Below are 23,641 nucleotides of genomic sequence, written 5' to 3'. Positions count from 1 at the left end.
GATAGAGAATAATTAATGATAAGGTTTAAACATGAGGATTGACTAACTAACAATATTTTCTTTCTTTGACAAGATTTATATGCACCAAACTGAATGTATAGAAGAGTTAAATTGATTGAGTATCTGAGGAGTTATATAGAATTACCATAAAAAGTTGAAATGAGTAATATATAGAGAATAAATCAAATTGTTTGATTTAAATGTGGGAAATTTTTATGGTTTATGATATATAGGTTTATATAGAATTATTCAAAACTGGAAAATGGGATAAATTGTTTATTTAAAGACGTATAGTTTGGGTGTATAATAATTAAAGGAGTTAATGATGCACTGCTTAATATAATGGAGAATGTATATCTGTTTTAGACAGAGGAATTTAATAGAAGTAAGGGAAAAGGGACAGAGGGTGGGAAAGCTGTTGGAAGTCAACAAAAGGGGGGGAAAGGGAGGGGGTTAGAAACGAAAAATTAGGGGAAAATTGATTGTAATGTAAAAATAAAAATGTTCTAACCCAATAAAAAATTTTTCAAAAAAAAAAAAAGGAAATAACATGTTCATTCTTTGTACAAAGGGCTATCTCAAATTCAGCCTTAGATTGCTCAAAATTATAATGCCTTCTCTTGATTTATTTTTAAGTTCAGGCCCGAACTTTAAGTGCAGGCCCGAGCCCCGTGCCTGGCCACGCGGGCAGCTTTGGAGGGCACCGCTGCCAGCCTCGACAGGCTTGCTCGCCCGGAGGCCAGCGAGTGCAGGCCCGAGCCCCGTGCCTGGTCGTGTGGCCAGCTTCAGAGGGTGCCGCCGCTGGCCTCGACAGGCTTGCTTGCCCGGAGGCCCAGCGAGAATGCGCCACCTCCCGGCACCACTGCCCCTCCGCTTCCCCCTACTTATCAGTAGTCCAGATAGGTAGGCAGGCAGGCAGGCAGGCAGGCAGGTAGGTAGGTGCTTGCTTGCTTGCTTGCTCGCTGGCTGGCTGGCTGCTACAGCAGTGGCACTACTGCACAGCTGCTGGGAGGAAAAGAAATCATGTGGGCAGGGCCATCACCCACGTGATTTCTTTTCAGAGCTACCGCAACAGCATTCTGGCGCATTCCGGTCCCAACGGAGCCCTGAACCATTTAAATGGAGTCATAATTTTCCTTCTAAAATTAGCTTCTTGTGGCAATAGCCACAGGAGTATATTCAGACAGAGCCTAAATTTCTACCTATTTCATATTCACAGAATAGCATGCCTAACAGAATGGTTATTAAATTCTGCATTAACCTTAGCTTTATCATACCATAAATAACCATGCTATCCAAATCTTTTCATGTCCTTCTAAATCCAATAATCTTCTGTTTTTAAATAAGATCCATTCTTTCATCCATACAAAACAGTTGGCAACAAAACATAGTTTCAAATCCGGTAAATACAATCCTCCTCTTTGCTTTGCATCCTGCAAAACTCTAAATTTAACCCTTGGCTTTTCCTTTGCCATATAAAACAAGATACATCTTTCTGCCATTGTTTCAATGGTGCCTCAATTTGTCAAAACTGGAATTGTCTGAAATAAAAAAAACATTCTAGGTAAAACATTCATTTTAATTGTAGCTATTCTTCTCAGAAGGGGTAACTGAATTTTATCTCACATATTTGGTCAAAATAATACCCAAATATTTTACCTTTTTGTCAATTTTGAACCCTGTTGTCAGGCTCTGGATGACAGGATATGGCAGACAGATCTCTGGAACATTATAGCAAGACACAGGTCCTTGGTTAAATGACTTTTATTCAGAAATCAGATCTTTTCCATATTCAGGTTCATAGGTCTACTTAGGAGCAAGGCAAGCATCTAAGCAGCTCGAGCAGAAGCTTGACAGGAATGACATGGGAAAAATACATTTAATTTCTACCCTGATTTTCCTCCCCCTCCCAATTCCAAATAATCCTTTGCCGCTCTTTCTTGGTGAGAACATTTTACATATTTGTGCTATCACGATTTGTTATAGGATGAAAGACATATCATAGTCTGAGAGGAAATGCAAGGTCATAAACATTGGAGTCCAGCAGATAACCACCTGTGGAAGCCTGAGAAACAGTTAGAGCACTAACAAAAGGAAGTCAAGTCACCTTAAGACTATATTTATAATAATTAGACAAAGCTTCAAAATCAGAATTAAACTTGGCATGGTTGAATGGGTACAGGCATACATGACACCTGTTTTGTTTTCCAGTTTCATTTGATCCTGAGTTTTCATATTTTTGTTAACATTTTAGTCTTCTGCTTATTGACATTAACAGTGCAATCCTATGGAGAGTTACTCCAGTCTAAGGCCATTGACTGCAATGGGCTTAGACTGGAGTAACTCTCCATAGGATTGCACTGTAAAGCCCTCTACTGCACCAAATACTTTCAATTTAACCATTAATGTTTCAGTTCCCTTTAATGGGTCCTCCAAGACCAACCTCAAATCATTAGTAAAGGCTCTTTACTTATTAGTCTCCTTTTTAACCTCTAGGCATCCAATTCTTCCATCTTTTCTTATATCTCTATTCAGAACTTCAAGAACAAGTATAAAAACAACAAGGGTGACAGTAGGCAACCTTGCCGTGTATCTCTTTGTTAGTCAGCTGTTCATTTACAATGTGTTTAGTCAGCTCTTCATTTACATTATTTGTGCTGTCTGAAATAGAGAAATCAGTTTCAGCCACTTTTTTTCTCCAAAATCCATATCCTCCAAGACTGTAAACAAAAATTTCCCATTTAAATTGTCAAAAGCTTTCTACCAAAACATCTTGTTTTTCATTGCATTTTCCCAAATATTTCAAAATGTCCAATACTCTTCTAGCATTGTCCCTCAACTGCCTTTTAGATAAAAATCCACTTTGGTCTTCATGAATAATGATTGTTTTAAGTCTTCTAGCTAATACCATTGCAAACAACTTGTAATCAGTGTTTAATAGTGATATTGGCCTGTAATTTCTTGTCAGTGTCTGTCTTGAGAATCTTTTGGCATAAGTATTGTACTTATTGTACTCTTCCCACCTCTCTGGCATCTTACCTCCCTCCAATATAGAATTCATCTTATTTTGTAAAGGTTGTAAAAGTTCATCCTCAAATCACTTATAGTAGCTACCTGGAAGGCCATTAGGTCCTGGAGCCTTCCTTGGCTTAAACGTTTTTTATAGCATCCACCGCTTCTCTTATTGTTATAGGTCCTTTCATGATTTGTCTTTGTTTTTTTGAATTCAAGGTAAACTCCGCTATCTAATATATTCATCTTTTTCCCCCCATTGATATATCACAACTTTTATACAAGTTACAACAGTACTGAGGAAATGTTTTTGCATAGCTAAGGTATCTGACAATACAGTGTCTTCCTCTTCTGTTTTCAATATCATTATCTTTTTTCTCTCCTTTCTCAATGTACACACGCCAACCATTTCCCTGATTTATTTGCAAATTCAAAAGTTCTTTGTTTCACATATTTCAATTTTGATTCCATTTCTTTTAAGATTAACATCAATAGTTGTTGCTGTAAAATCTTAATTTGTTGCAAAATGTTTATATTTCCTGGAGATTTCTTTAATTCTTCTTTACTTTTTATCTCATCCACGATATTTTGTTTTTTCTTCTGGTTCTTTCTCTTAAATTGAGTGTTGTACTGTATTAAATAATCTCTAATAAAAGATTTACTTGCATCCCAAACCACTCTCAGGTCCATACACTTAATTAAGTTCAAAAAATTATTTTAATTTACTTAGTCTTCAACAATTATTTTCATTTTGTAACAAACCTTAATTTAATCACCATCTAAAAGTACCCACTTTCCTCTTCTAAATCATAGACACAGGGTTGTGATCTGAAAGAGTCTTGGGTAGAATGCCTACTTTAGAAAACTTGGTGGCTAGGTCTTTTGATGTCAAAATCATATATATTTTTGAGAAGGATCTATGCCTTTCTGGAAAATATGTATACTCTCTTGCATTACCATTTTTCTGTCTCCACAGATTGACCAAACCCAAATTATTCATCAGATCAAATTTTTTTTGGTATCTATCCCAGAGCAATTTAATGTGTTTCTCAGAACTCCTATCTATTTGGGGGGTAATCACTCCATTCCAATCCCCCACCAAAGACCAAATTTCCAAAGACAGATATGTTAAACTACCTCAGCTATAACCATCTTCTCTCTTATGTCTGCACTTTATATATAGCAAGTTTATTATAGTAGAAAGGAGCAAGAGTCCAGTAGCACTTATAAGATTAACAAAACTTGTGGTAAGGTATGAGCTTTTGTAAGTCATAGCTCACTTCTTCAGATATAAAGAAGAGTCCAGAAGACTGAACTCTTGCTCTTTTTATCTGCTACAGACAGACTAACACAGCTACCCATCTTGATCTATCTCCATGCAAGTTTATCACAAATGCACTTTCTTCAGAAATAAGATTAGAGATGATAAATCTGTAAAAGTTTGTTATCCATTTCATCTCAAAAACTTTAAATTCTTTACTAGAGTTCTTATGTCCTTAAATCAAGAACATTTTTATATTCTAGTTGTAATCCCAGGGGAAAGAGTTCTCTCACCAAAGGAGTTGCATTTTTATCTCAGAGAAAATCTTTCTTCATCCTTTAAGTAATTATTCCCATAAATCTTAAAGAAATGAGGGGTGGATAAGCTTAAATGTCTTTTAATAGGCTTCATACACAGCTCCAAGTACAGATAGATTCCTGGGATTCCAGCTTCTTGGCTCAGGAATTAAACTGCAGCGACCTCCACCTCTGCAATGAATCCGCACCCCAAGATCAGTCTTGGGAATACGTATGGGAAAACTCACAATCTGTCCTTTGATCCAGCTAAAGTTCCCAGCTAGAGTCACTCCCATTCGCCAGTAATGAGTTGTGATGCCTCTCCGTCTTGCTGGAGATGTCAGCTCTCCATTTTCCCCTCATCCAAAGCTTTCTGTTGAATCTTTTTTTAAAAAACTACCAACCTAATGGTTCATGGTAGCATAGCAGAAGTAAACCAATGTGTCAGTACAAAATACACCAGAATACAACTAATATAATTACTAGAATCAAGCACCTAATCACTGCTTGCTGAAAGGACGTCTAAACACAAAGTGCTAAAATATAGAAGGTTGGGTTTGAATGGGTCTGGATGGGGAAATGAATAATCTGCAGTTGCTGGTGTCTAATTACATATCTACAATGTTTTAATTTGGTGCCCCAAGAAAATATCCCCACTCCTCAAAGTGTGAGATTTTGGAAGACAAAGCCTTCTTCTTCTTCTTCTTCTTCTTCTTCTTTTTTCTACTACTACTACCACTACTACTACTACTACTACTACTACTACTACTACTACTACTACTACTACTACTACTACTACTACTACTATGGTACTACTCACATACATGGTACTTGTTTCAGAAGCATATCAACAAAAGACAGGTACCTCTTCCAAAGAGTTTGTAAAATGGTGAGCAGATGGCAGAAGAGGAAAGAGAGGGAGAACAAAAGGTTTAAACAGATGTATGAGAGCAAATGCAATCATATGTACTTTGTTCTAATGTTAAGAGGGAATGAGGATTAAGGGTGGGAGGGCTTCATGGAAGAGGTGGACTTTGAGCTACAATTTGACAGAAGATTATCAAGTTGCACCATGGTAGGAAGGGAGTTGCAGGTCCTTCAGATGGCAGTTTGTTTGCTGGTTTGATACATGTGTGTTAAATCCAAAGAAAAGCAAGGCGGACAGTGCAGGTGTCTGAGTGCCAAACTGCCAAGATGCTGGAAGATTCATATTTCCAATTTTTAAAAAATGTCAGGCATCGGTTGACAGGGGCTGAAGGGGTGCACCCCTCCCTACCCTACATGGTTTTGCCAATTGAAAGTGATCCTCCCCTGGCTATTGTTAGTTGAGGATAGGGCACGAAAGGGGAGTCAATGACTGGGTGTCCATCCTTTTCCTTCTAAGGTTAAAACAGCCTGTGGGAAGATCTTCTCACATGCTGCAGCACAGGTTCAATTTAGTGGAGGAGGGAATCCTAGAGTTTCAATGTTCATTTTAAAAAACCTGGGAAGATCTAATCACAGATCTTCTGCCATTTCATTTGTTGTGGCCATGGTTTAGCAAGGAACAGGTCATAGCAGGTATCTCAAGAAGCAAGTATCTCCTTCACTCTGCTTTTTCTTTTTATGACAATTCCCAAGTGCAAATCAAGTTATGTCTGCTGCTGGTCCTACAAGCATCACTACCTGCAGTGTGGACATGCAGGGTGAATTCCCGGTCATATGATGACTGCAGAGCTGGACTGAATACACATCTGTATCCTCCCAGATTGCCATGTGGTGACATCCTCAGGCTTTCAGAGAGGTCGGGGTCACCATTATTGTTAAAGAAAGACTCCTTAGTTTTCATTAACTTCATGCCTTCCTGGCAAGCAAATACAGCCAAATGAACTTGACATTTAAAGTAACTATTAAGATTACATTACTGAGATTATATTTAATATGGGTGGCCCAATCATTCAAACAAAATCAATAATTTTCTACTTTATAATAAGCCAAGCACACTTTAATACAGGTCCGGGGACAGGGGGAGAGGAGAGGTCCTATTTTTCTACATTCATTTTCTCCTGTGATCTCTAGCCGCATCAAATTATGCATAATGCTATTTTCATCTCTTTCAATTGGATTTAGTACATTCCCTACTTTGATCCGTCAATTTTAACATTCAATCATTCAAGCTATCCTTCATAGGGGATGGGAACAGATGTAGGTGGGGAACACATTTATGACTTGTCTAGAATTACCCAAGGTTTTATTTTATTCCTTTTGCTAAAGGACTACAGTGCAGACTGTTTCATTTTCTCTGTGCTGAGTGAGTGGTCAGACTCAGGAATGACCAGTTTCCTCTCCAAGAGAGCACCAAAGACTTAATGGTGTTTTGTAACATTCTGTTTTACAGAGAAGGAGCATAAAGATGCAGATGAAAACACAGGCAATGAGAGTTTCAAAGCAACCACAGCCACTTCCAAAGCTGAACTGACTTCCAAAAAAACACTATTGGAATCTAGATAGATATAACAAGCCGTGTGCCTCATGAGACTGACTTAATATGTGCGGCATTCATTAATCACCTATAGGCACTGCTACTGGCAGTCAGTACTCCATAGAAAAGGTGGCATTGAGGATGGCATGACAGGATCCTTCGTCATTAGGGTTGCCATAGACTGAAGCGTCACCAGATTTAAGAAAGTGAGAAGCCTTTTTAAAACCAGATTTGGGGACCACATCCTTTAAACTGTATGTAGTATACTGTTCAGTGTGCTAGAATAAGTTTGTAATCCGGGTTTCTTGCATTGTTTATTGTTTGTACTAATGCTTTAATTGATTGCATTAAATTGCATAATCCACCTTGAGTTGAAGTGAGAAAGGGGAATATAAATGGAATAAATAAGTCAATGAATAACTTTTGTTGGACTTCTTTGCAATCATGCCAATGTTTCAGGCAGCTGGCACAATTTTGTTCTACCAAACTGCACTGGAAATGGGTTTGAGTCTCAGATGTAGGAATTCCCAGTGGTAATAATGGACCCCCCTTTTCTTTGCATTAGGGTACTTGTCACTTGTCTCTACTATTGTCTCCATAAATCTAACACCACCCTCTCCATGCCATATCTTCCTGCCACTTGCACCACCGCAGTTCAGTTATGCCCCGTGCCACAGATTATCACAGATATGAACAATAACCTCTAAACTTTAGCCATCCCACTTCACCTCAGAAGTCCCCAGAACATAACTGCTGGGAGATAGATAGTAGCCTTTGATACCATTGATCACGGCACCCTTCTAGAGTGTCTTTCTGGCTTCGGACTGAGAGGCACTGGTCTCCAGTGTTTTCAGTTCTGCCTTGAATTTAGGTTTCAAAGGGTGGTGCTAGGGGACTGCTGTTCAGCTCCCTGGTCTCTGGCCTATGGGATCCCATAAGGTCCCATGCTTTTTAACATCTACATGAAGCCTCTGGCAGAGGTCATCTGGAATCTGAGCATGAGTTGCAACCAATATGCAGTTGCCACTCAGTACCATTTCACTCCTACAACAGATCCCAGGGAGACCGTGGAAACAGCACACAGGTATCTGGATGCAGTTTGAGGATGGATAAGAGCTAAAAAGCTGAAACATAATCCTAATAAAAAGGTGCTACTCGTGGGCAGGGCGGGAGGAGGATTGGACCCAAGAACTGGAATATGTCCTGTTCTGGATGGGGCTGCACTCCACTTAAAGAGGCAGCTTTGTAGCTTGGGGGTGCTACTGGACCTGTTCTAAGCAGGTTGCAGCAGTGGCCAGGGGGGCCTTTCCTCAGCTCGGGCTGGTGAGCCAGTTGCAGCTGTTCCTGGGCAGGAAAGAGCTTGCCACTGTGGTGCAGACCCTGATAACATCTTGATTACTGCAATGCACTATATGTGGTATTGCCCTCGAAGACTGTCCAGAAGCTTCTGTTGGTACAGAATGCTGTGGCCAAAGTGTTGACTGGAGTGGTCATATGGAACATATCACTCAGTTTTGTTCCAGCTATACTGGCTCCCAAGCTGGTTCTGGGCACAATTCAAGGTACTGTTATTTATTGACTTGAGACCAGCATACCCAAAAGACTGTATACCCCCCATATCAACCTACACCACCACACTGGTCTTCTTCAGAGGCCCTGCTTTGGGTGCCCTGGTCAACTTAGGTGGCAATGCAAGGAAGGTCCTTCTTGAGCATGGTGCTGAAATTTTGGAACTCACTCCCCAGGGAGATTTCGTTGTCTTCCACAAGCAGGTGAGGACTTTTTGTTTCATTGGCATTCCTTCACTAACTCTTATTAACCCTGCTCCCTGTACTTATATTTTACATGCTTTTTAATGTCTGAAATATTTTAATGTTTTAATGTTTGTCTTGTTGGAGACCTTAAATTAGGTGGCAAGGCACATATAAATGTTCTTCAATACATAAAATAAATAAATAACAGCCCCAAATATTAGCCTATCCCACTGATTAATGGCATAACTGGCCAAAACTGAAGTTCCACACTGGGTGGACATGCCAGAGGGATGAAACCCTCTAGTATCACCCTCTATGCCAACTTGGTGGCAATAGCACAAAGCTATCAGGCAACTGACAGGCACTGCTTTTTTCCAGTCCTGGCTGACAAAGGGTTATGTACATATGGGTGTATATACATTTATGTACATATGGCTATATGAACATATGGATACGTATGGAAAACAAACTCCTGGCCACCAGGAGACAGGGAGAGTGCATTGGAGCTTGAATTTTCTTTGTGTGTGGTGGGTTAGGGATCTACCTCTTCAAGTTCCAGAGCTGCTGCCAGGCTCTGGGTCAAGCTATTATTTATTACTGGTACCTTTCCTGCTGCCTGCTTAGGTAAGGTTTCTGGGAGTGGTGTGGTAGAGATCTACCCCTTCAAGTTCCAGGGCTGCTGCCAGGCTCTGGGGCCAAGCTATTATTTATTATTGGTACCTTTCCTGGTGCCTGCTCAGGTAGGGTTTCTGGGAGTGGTGTGGTAGGGAACTTGATGGCTGGAGGAGAGCCTGCTGGCCCCCATGAACAACGAACAATGAACATGTTCGTGAACAGGTCATGTTCGTTGATGTTCATTGTTCATGGATGGCAACGAACAACGAACACCATGATCGTGGTTTTTTTCTGTTTGTGCTCATGTCTACTTAAGATCCTTGCAACTAATTTCAACCTTCCAAAACTGAAATCACACTAGTGGCTCATCATCATGATTCCATGTTGTATGAATTGATGTGACAATGGAGTAAATCTTCAACCAATAACTGGCAGGAAGTGTTTGCATAGCTGAACCTAATTTGTTAGAGTGAAATGATGTACAGAGCCATTGAAAGGATCTTATAGTTTCTCTGTGATCAACAGATCATCCAAATGTACCACCACATTAACAAAAACATATTCTTGTGATAGTCACAGAGCCATGGATGCACAAGTATATATAGATTGCCATACCAAAAAAAGGGAATACCTTATATATAATTTTTGTGTTCAAAAATTCTCCTCCCTCCTCTTTGTAAAGTGCACTTTTCTTCAGAATTTGATTCAAGGAGCAATAACAAAGAATGCTTTTTGGTTTGGAAAATAAGAATCAAGCTAAATCTGCATGTAAACTACAAAATTAAAAACAAGGATTACATGAATAAAGTCTAGAAATAGAAAATAAGATTGCATGCCTTTTAAACCCCTCTTTCTTTAGCATAGGACAAATGCTACCAGTTGTCATGGGATCTGAAGGTTAAAAATAATGTCTCTTTCCCAAATCTTTCAACTTGGTTTCTTTTATTGGAAAGAGGCAGGATTGCAGTTGTCTGCTCAAGACTGACAACCAATAATGGATGAGGCCTTTTCGTCCTATCCCCATTCTGCTAGAGAATATAACCACGGCCAGCTGTGCATGCATTAGAAGGCCACTTCCTGTGACTTCACAGGCCTGTCATGCATGCTTGACAACTTGTCATTGCTTAATTAGGAGACATGAAGCTGCAGGCGAGTGATAAAGGTGGATCTTTTGTATCTTGGTGTATAAAAATAAAAAGCAATTTCAGTAGGCATTACAGAGTCGAAGATGGGCTTTGCAATTTCATGCAAGGAAAGAGTGAAAGCAGAGGGTGGAGAGGGAGAAGAAAGGACGGGGAGCGGGGAGGGGGGGCAGGCAGGCACCACTGTGATGACAAAGTTATCCATGAAGAGAATAGGAGCACAAACATTAAAAATGTATCCAGAGAACTCTGCCAAGAAAAGAAAATATCATTCCTCCAAATAAATTACACTTCCCAAGAAATATTCAGTCTTCAGAAAAGCTATTTTTAATTCTTTGTTTCCCCTCCGTTGCTACGGTGAGAAGTATCCTATATTCACTGAAGTCAACAGCAAAGCCTTCACTCGTTTTGTGTGTTTGTTTGCAGGATTAGACCAAGTACACCTGTCTGTGCATAAGGAATGCTTAGCCTCAAAACCCAGTTGATGCTTTGGGGCTTTTCAATGTGGCCAAGAGGGATCTCTCGTCAGATTACTGACTGACTCAGTCATATTATAAGTTTATCTTAGGCAAACAGATCTTCCATAAATAATGGGAAAAGATTTGGAAAAAAATCTTGAAACCATCCAGGGATGTCACACTCACTGTCTAGAAAGACATTTTTCCTGAGCACTAGGCCTGCAGTGGGTACTGCATACATTCATTGAAAAGGCAATCACAGGGACAGCTTACATTTCTCATAAGCTTCAGACGATGTAAAGTTTGAAATCTTTGTATGAAACTCATGGTTGTATAAATCACAGTGTAAATTTACCCTCAACTGAAGGTTTTCATGGCATGAAGTTAAATATCACTTGATAATTGTGGGAGATCAGACTGTTATTAGAGAGATAGCTAGGACCACTTTAAAAGCTGGCAACCAGAGTGCAGTCCTAAGTAGAGTTATGCCATTCTAACTCCATCAGTTTCAATAGATTTAGATTGATGCAGTTTTTGTTTATTTTCTTAGGAAATACCTTCTATGCTCCACAGCAGCTTGGGCTTTAAAGACTGCTCTCCCTAATAGGTCAACTTTAGCAATGAAGGAACATTAGTTTAGACCTTTCTGAACTTTCAGCTCATGTTTATTTAATTCAACAAGCACAGGTGACCTATGATAACTTATATTCCCCTTTCAAGCTGAGCTACCTGGATGGTACCAAACATTTGCCCTTTTAGAACATGAAGCAAGAGCCCCAGATTTGTAGCGGCATCTACTCTAAGAACTTGATTACAACATAAACTACATGTGATTTCCTTCCTTTGTTTACCTGTTGAAATAGCAGATCAGAAACAGGAGAAAAATGAATGCAATATAAAGAGTCCTGAACTAATAAAAGACTTTGACTTGACCTTCTTTTTCTTGAGAGATGGTCACCCAGCAGACAATGGCATATTTGTTGTGACAGAGATATGAACATATAAAGCCACCTTAAACTGAATAAGTGTCTTGGTACATCAAAGTCAGCATTGTCTACTCAGAATGGCAGTCACTTTCCAGGGTTTGAGGTAGTGGTCTTTCACATCACCTGCTACCTGATATCCTTTCAGCTGAAGATGCGGTGGATTGAACCTGGAACCTTCTACATTCCAAACAAATACCACAGAACTGTGGGCCCTCCCTTCTGCTAATCTATGGTTTATGTTCAGCTGCATAAGATTCAAAGTATCAATGATCATGGAAACAATCTCTAACCTTTCCAGAAAAAAGCTCCATTAGAGAAACCCTGGTCCTTGAGATACAATCCACGATCTGCTTTTTAAACACAGATACAAAAAAGAATCAAGTTTAAACAGTACATACATGTGGCATATACACTATGAATTCATCTTACTAATGACCGAGGCACCATCCCATCTGCCTCTCTTTTTTCTGCTTCTGCTCTTGCAGCTGTGATATGACCTGAGTGGGTGGAGATATTTATTTATTTAACCAAATTTACATCCCTTCTTTTCTGCCCTTATAAGGGCAATCAAGGTGTCTAACAAATAAAAACACATAATACAACTACATCTTAAATGATTAAAACAACCATACCACATAATTAAAACAATTAATACTAGAGCTAAAATACATACAAAAGCATATAACAACAATTAAAACATTTGACAAGAAGGAGGAATCACTGAAGGAATGCCAAACAAAGCAAAAATGCCTTCACCTACTGGCAGAAGATGGCAACTTTAAATAGAGAGGATTCCTTTAATTAAGAGGGGAGGGACTGTAGCTCAGTGACAGAGATCTGCTTTACTTGCAGAAGGTCCCATGTCCACTAACAGATGTATAATAGATGATGTGAAAAACTTCTGCTTGAGACCTTGGAGAGCTGCTGCCAGAATATACAGTGCTGTTCTTCATGGATCAATAGTCTGACTCAGTATATGGCAGCTTCATGTGTTCAGTTTTCAAGGAGAGTGACGGGGCTATGCAGCACATAGAGTGGCCAGGCCACTGACTGGCACCTTTGGAACTTTGGAGGCCAGGCAAGGGACAGAAATGATGTCTTGTCGACGTCACTTCTGGGTGCAAAAGCTATGCACTCCCCCCCCCCACCAGACACTATGGTAATACCATAGAGCTTTGGGGGAAATTCCAGAACTCCACCTGAGATGGTGACATCATGTTTGGGTTTTCACCCAGAAGTGAATCAGTATATCATGTGATGTTATTTCTTCCTCCATCTCTCCCGCTGGTTTCTTTCACATATGTGAGAACCAGGCTGCAGTTCATTCATGGTCTCCGAAGAGGATGAAAACATGTAAGCAAGCCAACCCCCCCACGAGGCAGAAGACCTTATGTTATATAGTGGGTTGCCAAAGGTCAAACAAATCCTGTCAATGTCCTTTGAAAAGTAGCTGACTGTAGAAATTAGCAAGTTTAGGGTGTGCAATGAAAAGTGTCAGTCAATGCTGCTGCTGCTGCTAAAGGAACAGGAGCAAACCACATGCCCATTGGCCCAGTTCCATGTCTGCTTTTCCACACACCTTTGTTAATCAGCTTGTGCTGTAGAAGATCTTCTGTCTCAGTACATGCTTCAAGTTTAGTGCCATTCAGTATTTGGTGTAAGCCAGCCTCAATGATCTTGAATAGCTACCCACAAACATCAGCTCTGTGCCCTTGTGACTGAAATGATGTTGAATTTAGTGAAGAGGCACTTGAGGAATGGTGGCCTCAGAAATTGAGAAACACAGATGCACCATGTATTATAGAGATTTTTCGTTCCTTCAGAGTTTGAAATTTCTTAAGAGAAATCCTTCAGGGCACTGATTCTTTAAATGATCTCATCTGGAATGTCAGTGGCTTTGGGTTGTTACTAGACATGGGCATGAACAGCATTACAAACAGAAAAAAACCATGAACAGCCCAATCTGCTGTTCACGAGCAAGCTGTTCGTGAGGCCCCATCCTAAACAAACAGGTGGTTGTTAAAAGCCTTGTTTGTTGCCTTTGGCAGCCCTTCAGCAAGCCAGATAGTCTGGCGCCTGCTGTAATCAATCCCCTTGGCAACCGGAGGGAGAGAGGGACTGAACTCTGTTTGAACTCCTGGCTTTCCTTCTGGCTTTAACCCTTCAAAGTACTTCCAGCAGAGAGTCCCGTTTTTGCCACTGTGAAGAGAAAATGACAGCCAACGAGGAGACCCATGGATCATGCCTTTCCGGGGGTGCAATCTCTCTGAAACTTGGGGGGGGGTGGGTCTTCAGAGGACAGTGAGGACTATGTCCCCTGCAAATTTGGTGGGTATTGGACATTGGGAAGGTCAGTTTGTGGAAAGTTTAAAGGGCCCTGCTCCTTGCATGTGGCAGGAAAGAGCTCTTTAAACTATCCCTGCCTGCCACCTGCCAGCTGATAGTTTAAAGGGATCTTTAAAGGGCCAGGTAAGTGAGTTTGAGGGGAGGGGGCTAGGGTTGGGGGTGGTTCTGGCCCCCATGGATAACGAACAATGAACATGTCCGGGAACAGTCCATGTTCATCCATGTTTGTTGTTCGTTGTTCGTGGGTGGCACCGAACGACAAACAGGGTGTTCGATTTTTTTCCTCCATTCGTGCCCATGTCTAGTTGTTACCACTGTAACAGGCTGTACTTACTCCCCTTTATACAGTGAAATATTTTTGTTCTTGGTTTAAGGATAGCTGGGTTAAGTATCATTATGGTAAAATGAGAAATCAAAGGTAAACTGGATGAGGCTTCCTCATTAGAAAACTCTTGGTAGATGATTCAGAGGAAAGGGTGGTCCTTTTTTTTCAAGCCCACTTCTCTTCTAGCAGGAAGCAAGCTCTACTAGTGTGGAATCACTTCACAGTATTTGTGAATGATTTCTTTAAAGGGATATACAGAAGATGGGAAGGCAAGTCTTTGCCTTATTAAAGTGCAAGCCTTCAGCACTTTCAATAGACCTCAGCTAGAGTAACTGTGCATAGTATTGCATTGTTGGTGTTTTATGTCTGTGCCAAGATGATAACAGCAGGTAAATAAAGGAAAAACAGGAAGGTGATGTATACATTTAAAACTCCAAGTACACAAAAATAAATACTTACTCACCCTGACTCCAAAAGAAAGATAGGTAGTTTTATTTTCGTTCTCACACACATGGTATGTGCCCCCTCATTTCGGATGACATATAAATAAGGATGAATTCAAAATATGAAGTAATCAGATTTCATCATCAAATCTGTTTTTGTTCCTCCTCCCCCCCCCCCTTCAGACTGCTCATCCATGGAATTGCCAATGAGCATTTGGACAAAACATTGTGTTGTTAATCTAATCTCTGAAGAGAAAAAAGGATCTTCCATTTTAGGGAGTAAGAGGAGAGTTATTTTTAATACACATTTAACCAAGCCTGCAAGAAGGATCTCTGTTTATCATATTTTCAGTCTGGTGATCTTGGGCTTGTCTCAGAGGCTGACAGTAGCTCAGAAACTAGAGGAAATACTAAACATGACTTTTATTGCAGGAAACAAATTCTACACAAATATTTCCTTGTACAAAGGAAAATAGATACAATTGTGTAGAGTAAAATAGATACAAGCCCGATACATATTTTTAAATTTCCATGTGCATACATGGAAAGATCACTGGCCCAAGTTTCAACAACCTTCCTTGTGCAGGTAACTATAAAGATGTGAAGAGATGTGGGTAAATATCAGTGCATGGAGAAAGGGGGGTTTGTAGCCAATGGCTCTGCTCAGTTTCTGCACTGCAAGCACATAGCCTCTCTCAGTGTGAGAGCACCTCATCAACAAACAGGGATCAGAAGGATTGGCTGGTCACTACAGTCCTGATATCCTATTCATGTGTGAATTATACACAGATTTTAGGATGCAATGAGAATGTGCAAAACTTTATTTTGTGCTTTTGCTTCCTTCTTTATTTTTCCTTCTTTATTTTTGCTTCCTTCTGTCCTCCTCATTAAGCCTTAAGGCAGATTGCAACTAAAAGCTCTGCGGTAAGAACAGTACAATACAATAGAACCCACATAGTTGGAGAATCACACACTAATACAGACAATAAAGCACACAAGATTGGGAAACAATACAGTGAAACATCATATTACATACACGAAGGCTGGCTACAAAATTAGAAAACACTTCAAAAACCAACAGCATAATATACTCAGTGGAGCCTTGTTCTAGGTCAGAAGCCTTTACTGCAGAGGTAAACTGGAGTTCATTAACCTAGCATTATAGTGGTGCTGTCCTGATAAAGTTGGGCATGAAACTATGAAATTATTTCATGCTGCATGGTATCACTATATGGAATGACAGCTTGGTAGAAAACCTAGCTACTGAGCATTAAATACTGCTGAGTGTAATTTATACCTCATTCTTTAACGATTATAATACTTAGCTTTACACAGCATTACTTAGCTATGCCTAAGTGCTCCAAGCATTTTGAATGTGTTGCATTAACAACAACAACAACATTCAATTTATATACCGCCCTTCAGGATGACTTCACACCCACTCAGAGTGGTTTACAAAGTATGTTATTATTATCCCCACAACAAAACACCTTGTGAGGTGGGTGGGGCTGAGAGAGCTCCAGAGAGCTGTGACTGACCCAAGGACACCCAGCTGGCTTCAAGTGGAGGAGTGGGGAACCAAACCCGGTTCTCCAGATTAGAGTCAATGCAACTACAACAAACTGGCTCTACCAAAATAGTGATCTAGTGCAAGAAAGGTAGGTAGTACCGCAGATAGAGCACTAGACTAGGACTGAGGAGAATCTGGGTTCAAACCCCTACAAACCCCTACACATTTATGAATCTCCCTGGGTGATCTTGCATCATTCACTGAGCTTAAACGAGAGGTCTTCGCTTCATGGACTGACCTTCCGGTGGGACACAGAGCCCCATTTACTGGGTCACAAGTCCTTATAGAATCATATGTGTTTGGGGGGGGCTGCCTTTTTGAAGAACTTGTTACTAGCGTGCATGCTGAGAGGAGTAGAAGGCGAAGTTACTCAGTTGTGGAAAGAATTTCTGTATGGTTCTGACTAGAGATGGGCACGATCCAAAAAAAATTAACGATCAAGCTGATCATCGATCGGCGCTGGCAACGATCCCGATTTAACGACCCGCACCGAGCATCTCTCGTTCCCGATCCATGGATCGTGGAGGCCAAAGTGGGGCGCGCTGCTATTCCCAGCTATGTGGGAAGGTGGGTGGTGGCGGCGGCGGCCAGGCCTGGCAGGCACGAGGAGGCGGCGATGAGCTGCCTCCCCTCAGGGGGCGGGGGGTCTGGCTGCTCACTGGTGGCACCCCCCATGTGCCCACCCGCCAGGCCAAACTGGAGCACGCTGGTATTCACAGCAATACATGAATGGTGGGTGCTGGTGGCGGCCGCTGGGTCTGGCAGGCACGGGGAGGCGGCGATGAGCCACCTCTCCTCAGGTGGCGGGGGGTCTGGCCGCAATGCAGGAGGTCTGTGTTTGGCCATCAGAGCTGCCTATCAGGGTTTGCAGGGATGAGATTGAAGTGCCCATGGCTACAGAACACCCCCTTCCCCCTCCCTCCCCTGGGTGTCTTCTCCCAACTGGTGACTGCTTTACTGCTCCGTGGTTGGAAGGAAGCCCTGCTGATCAAGGAAAGCTGGGCTTTCATTCAGGTTTCCAGGGTGACAGAAGGAGGGCAAACAGAGCTCAGGCATTCTCCTGGCTCCATTGCCAGGGGAATAGATTGCTGGCGCCTGAGTGTCTGGATCCCCGATCTGAGCCCGATTGCCCCGATCGAGGCCCCTCCCGATCACTGGATCATTGGCTGTGGATGATAACGATCCGCCGGGTCACGATCGAGCGATCGCCATTATCGTGGGTTTTTTTCTATTGTAATGCGGATCGTGCCCATCTCTAGTTCTGACTCTTGGCTTGTTCTTCCTTACAGCACACCATCAGTTACTCTGCTTATGTTTCTTTTCCCTGCCTGTCTTCCTGTCACCCATTATCCTAACTTTGACACCAGTGAGGTCATAACTCTGCCACTTTTTCCTGTAACGATAAAATTTTAAAATTGCCCCTATTGAATGGAGAGCTGATATTTTTATGGTTTCTATATGAGCCTTCCAAGAAAGAGTATCACCAGAAGTTATTTCCAGGTATTTAAAGGTTCGAGTTTGGACGATTGGAACACCATCTATTGACCAACCGAGTGAGAGTCTCTGGTTTCCGAAGACCATCACCTTGGTCTTTGAGTAATTTATGGTGTTTGAGCCTGTTATGCCCACTCTTTTTGTTGATGATGTGCTACTGTGTAGTTCCCTTATTAGATGCCTAAAATGCTTCAGTAACTACACTGCACATTTATTTATAAGAAAGTCCCACTAGAATTAATGCTGCATACCTCTGAATCGGTTCAAAATCTGAGTGATTGTTGTACAAGTCTCTTTTAATTTAAAATAACCAATTTCTGCAAATTTCATTTTAAAAGTGCAGAGATACGGACCTTCAGTTTCCATATTTTATTACGAATCAACTATGGATGGAGTTCCTAAATGGGACTCAGCCACTTCCACAGAGCCCCTTTCTCATTTTGTTTGTGAGCAGCCAGTTCTCCTGAAGTCAAAAACACAGCTCACAGACCTACCAACTGCAGATTTGCAGAGAGATACGGAGCTGCTGCTGCTGCATCATGCACGTAGCCACCAGACTCATATTGTTGTCATCTTCAGTGATACATACAATAGGGTTCTCACTCTCTTCCTAAGTGTTGAAAGGAGTACCTGACTATGCATCGATCACTAAATAAATGCTATGTTCAAAATCCATTTGGATAGCATTGCAGTGGATAGGTTCATAGAATCAATGAGCTGAAAATAACAACACAGATGACTTCTAGCCCCTTTGTAAAGATTTGCTGTTTGTTTTAAACTTTTGTCTTTGGTCTTTTAAGTCAGCTCCTCCTTGCATTACCTTAAACTTATACCTAAGGAGAACTCTGGTCACAAACAACACTCTTTTTATTTTCACTCACACACAGCTTCAAGTGTTCTCTACTTTACCCAGGCTTAAGTTGAGAACATTTCCCTTTTTTGTGTGCGATTTATATATTGCTGCCTCTCTGACTCCCTCAAAAGGGTTTTGCTGCCAGCAAAAACTTTCGCCTTAGACTTTCTTGGTTTAACTGATAATATAGGTAGTTTGACAGAACGGTCATTGCGTGAGGGTGGTCGTGAAGTGAAAGCAGGATTTTTTTCCTCCTTAAACAGAAGTTGAATTTATTAATAATTACACAAGAGTGATGGTTGCAGTTTTGGTAAGTGTCTTGATTTCAGACTAGTTCTTAAGCTTGTTGTTTCAAAAATAATTATATCTTCTTAAAGGTATCAGACTCAGTCACACAGAGTAATTTTCCACACAGATCTTCACTAACACAGTTAACTCTCATCTCATCCGCACAGACATATATTCACTCAGGTCTTTCCTTATAGCTTGCTTTATCTAGATAGAGTAATATACACAAACTGACCCAGACACACACACAGTAGTTGCACTCAAACCTGGTATGGCCTGTCCCCCTGATTAGATAATATTTGTTAGAAATAAAGTTCCATTGAAATCTGTGGTACTTGTTTCCAAAGAGGTTCTGGATCCAAGTGAAAGAAAAGAAGGAGCCACATGACTTACATTATCACTCAGTTACACGTTGCTCTTTGGTGATTTACCCTCAGGATTCAAGACATTTTGTGTCAATCCAAGCAAAAGATTTGATTCTCCTCTCCTCCCCCTCATTGTCTCTACAAGCCCTCCACTCCTGCACTGATAATCTACCCACAAATAACACAGTATCCTGAAAACTTTGACCAATCAGAAAATATATTCAGCATTATAAAACATCAGATAATATATTACCATAAACAATAATCAAATGATCCATACTGAGGATAAATGGGGTGGAGTGTGTTTGTGTAGATAAACTGTGGTTCTCAAAGTGTGATGCAGGCCTCATTATATTGCCAGGAGAGGCAATAGCCTCTGTCTGTCGTTTACTGATGGGAATGGAACACAAACAATGTACTCCTTCCTTTTTTTGTCACTTGTCTGTGCTTGGCTACTCATGAAGGCTCCTCCTCCTCTATCAAGATTGTACTGTTGTAGTCATAATATGCTAAATCTGTCTTCATATAGTTGTCTTCCCAGACAGCCCAATGGCCTCTGGAATGCAGATCATACCCTCTTGCCCAATAAAGCCTTTGTATGAAACAGGATGCTAGACCACTCGTCTGATTCATCGTGAGTTTATATTCTAGCTGAATTATCATGGCAGAGGTAGAAAAAAAGAAAACATTTTAAATTCAGATCTGGTTGGCAGAAGACTTGTTTAGAACAGGTAGACCATACTACTTGTTTGATTGTGCACACAGAAGTAAGTAGATTGTTATTCAAAACAGCGTTATATATCTTAAAAAAACAAAATCATGTAATCAGGAATGCTGGTTAAACTGTCGGTTCAACGCGTGTCCTGTTTGTCAGTTGTGACCAGGGAGCTGTTGGAAGCTTCCAAATAAATTCAGATGTACTCCGTTACACTACTAGAGACTAGCTCATCCCAACAACAACTTGTCTGCCACTGTCACTTCCAATTGTTCAAAGGCACATAATTAAAAGAAAAAAAATTGTTAGATATTTGTTGTGTTGAAACTTACCACTGAGAGATGTTTCTGCGTGCCTTTGATGTCTGCCTGCAACTCAAGTGTTATGGTGCCAGAGACTGCTCAAGTGTATAAAGCAGGCAATGTATCCTCTGTAGGATATTCAAAGGATGTACAGATGCAAAGAGGTGAAAAACTTTTCTAAATTGCTGTTTTCATGACCAAAGTCTATGCTTGACAAGTAGGTCACCTTAATGAGCCAACGATGACCTCATAGAATGTGTTCCTCTTCCCCGGTGATCAAGAAAATTGATTAGTAGTCTATGCAAGTACAAAAGCAGTTGTAATGCAAATCTTTTACTTCTTACCAAGGAACAACCTAGCCCTATGGCACAAGCCACATCTTTGTTTGCCTCAAGGTTGATTGCCACAAGGGCCTTCCATTTAGGGATCATAGAATAGAATCATAGAATCATAGAGTTGGAAGGGGCCATACAGACCATTTAGTCCAACCCCCTGCCCAGTGCAGGATCAGCCTAAAGCATCTCTGACAAGTATTCATCCAGCCTCATCTTGAAAACTGCCAGTGAGGGGGAGCTCACCACCTCCCTAGGCAGCTGATTCCACTTTTGAACTACTCTGACGGTGAAAAAGTTTTTCCTAATATCCAGTCGGTACCTTTGTGCATGTAGTTTTAGCCCATTGCTTCGCGTCCTACCCTCTGCTGCCAACTGGAACAGCTCTCTGCCCTCCTCCAAATGACAGCCTTTCAAATATTTAAAGAGAGCAATCATGTCCCCCCTCAACCTCCTCTTCTCCAAACTAAACATTCCCAAGGCCCTCAGCCTTTCCTCGTAGGGCTCAGTCTCCAGACCCCTGATCATCCTCGTTGCTCTCCTCTGCACCCTCTCGATTTTGTCCACATCCTTTTTGAAGTGAGGCCTCCAGAACTGCACACAATACTCCAGGTGTGGCCTGACCAAGGCAGTATAGAGAGGGGCTATGACCTCCTGCGATTTCGATGCTATGGCCCCTTTGATACAACCCAGGTTCGAATTTTTTGCCACCGCATCACACTGACTGCTCATATTCAGTTTACAGTCCACTCTTACCCCAAGATCCTTTTCACATATACTACTGCCCAGAAGTGTATCCCCCATCCAGTATTTGTGCTTCTCATTTTTGTGGCCCAGATGTAATACTGTGCACTTGTCTTTGTTGAATTGCACAGAAAGGAGAGACGTCGAAAAACGAGTCAACAGACCATATTGAACTGCTTCAATTGTATTGGTAATAGAGGCACAAAAAAGCCATGGGCAAAGAAAACAAAGGGAGAGCGCCCGGATTTCACGGCTGCTCTCAACAGCAATTAAGCAAGGACAAAAAAACAAAGGGAGAGTACTCAAATTTCTCGGCTACTCCCAAATAAATCGCCCAGACTTGGCGGCTGCTTTCAACAGGAATTAGGCAAGGAAACAAAAACAAGGGGAGAGCACTGGGGTTTTTCGGCTACTCCCGACGGGAAAATGGCAACGGGCTTGCCAGGCTATACTTTGTCCCGTTTCGCACAAAATTAAGCTTCTTCAGCAGCCAAAATCATAAATTCCTGAAAACACACAAAACACAATACTTTACATGGTGAGCCCTAATTAAACAGTAAGAATGTAACAACATCATGAAATTGTTTTGTGAAAGTATTTACCATTTCAACATGTACTTCTACATAACAAATAAAAGTTGCTGGCCGGCAGACAGGAAATAAACGTTTCTTCTCAGTTTCAAATTAGCTGTGGTTTCTTCCATCCATCTGCAAACCCTAGTACGTGGGTGTAACCTAAATAGAACGCCCAGCATACCTAGTAGAGACAGCCCCAACAAATTAAAGGGCACATAGCACCAATGCACAAAACTTAATGAAGAAATTGGACAAGAAACAAAAATCCAGCAAAGCCAGTGAAAAATCCCATTATACCAAAAATGGAGTGAAATCTATCTCCTGATTGAGACCACTGGGTGCCACAGTCCTGAGATTAAAAATCCATTTGGCTTCCAGACGAAGGAGAGTTTTACGATCTACATTGCTCCCTCTCATGTCTAAAACTTGGAGTACAGTGTAACAAAATTCTCGCTCATTTTTGTGATGTGCTACAAAATGTTCAGTGAGTGGTGCCTCAGTAGCAACATTCCTAATTTTCGACATGTGCTCTTGAATCCGGAGCTTCACAGATCGAATGGTGCTGCCAATGTAAAGCAGATCACAGGTACACCTGATGGCATAAACTACCCCTGAGGTACTACATGTGGAAAAACTTTTTGTGAACAACTTTTTCCCAGTTACTGGATGATTAATAGCGTCCACATTTACAGAGAACTGACAAATGTTACAATGGCCACATTTAAAGTGGCCAACTGGTCTTTGGGTCATGGCAAAGGGCATGGTCTTCCTAAAATCAGAGTGCACCACTAAATCCTTTATACTCTTGGATTTCCGAAATCCAATGACAGGAGGTTGAGCACAACCAGTTATACTCTGAATAATATGCCAATTGCGTCTGACGATCTTAGCGATTGGCATGGCTAAGGGAGAATAGTCAATGGACCATGCTATGCTGCTGAGTCCTTTCTTTCCAGTGGAGGTTAATAAAGAACGCCTAGAAACCCTACTGGCTTTTAATCTGGCTCCTTTAACTACATTATGTAGATAACCCCTCTCAATAAATGCCCTCTGTAGTCTAACCGCCTCTCTATCGTAATCTTGCCTATCAGTGGAGTTGCGTTTGATCCGCAAGAATTGACCAAAGGGTATGTTCCTGATCAGACTTATGTTGTGATGCGAAGAATAATACAAGTAAGCCCACCTGTCCGTTGGTTTTCTGTATGGTTTTACACCTAATGTGTGGGCTGTGTTCTTATAAATCACAACATCCAAAAAATTGATACAGTGTTGGTGAGATTGCCATGTAAATTTGATGTTATTGT

At 41.2% G+C, this 23,641-nt stretch overlaps 1 protein-coding gene across 1 annotated transcript in view; it reads right to left on the bottom strand.

Moving 5' to 3' along the window:
* Nucleotides 1–1,502: 1,502 nt before the first annotated feature.
* Nucleotides 1,503–23,641, bottom strand: part of LCLAT1 (lysocardiolipin acyltransferase 1) — a 235,550-nt gene continuing 213,411 nt past the window's right edge. The window contains exons 8-9 of the mRNA XM_054979035.1: nt 1,660–1,721; nt 1,503–1,541 (exon numbers count right to left, since the gene is read on the bottom strand). Coding sequence (XP_054835010.1) covers nt 1,518–1,541; nt 1,660–1,721 — 86 coding nt within the window. The 3' untranslated portion in view covers nt 1,503–1,517. The remainder of the gene's footprint in view (nt 1,542–1,659; nt 1,722–23,641) is intronic.

Source organism: Eublepharis macularius, chromosome 1 (genome assembly GCF_028583425.1).
Source record: "Eublepharis macularius isolate TG4126 chromosome 1, MPM_Emac_v1.0, whole genome shotgun sequence".
In the NCBI taxonomy this organism is placed as follows: Eukaryota; Metazoa; Chordata; class Lepidosauria; order Squamata; family Eublepharidae; genus Eublepharis; species Eublepharis macularius.
This window is presented reverse-complemented; position numbering and strand designations above follow the sequence as displayed.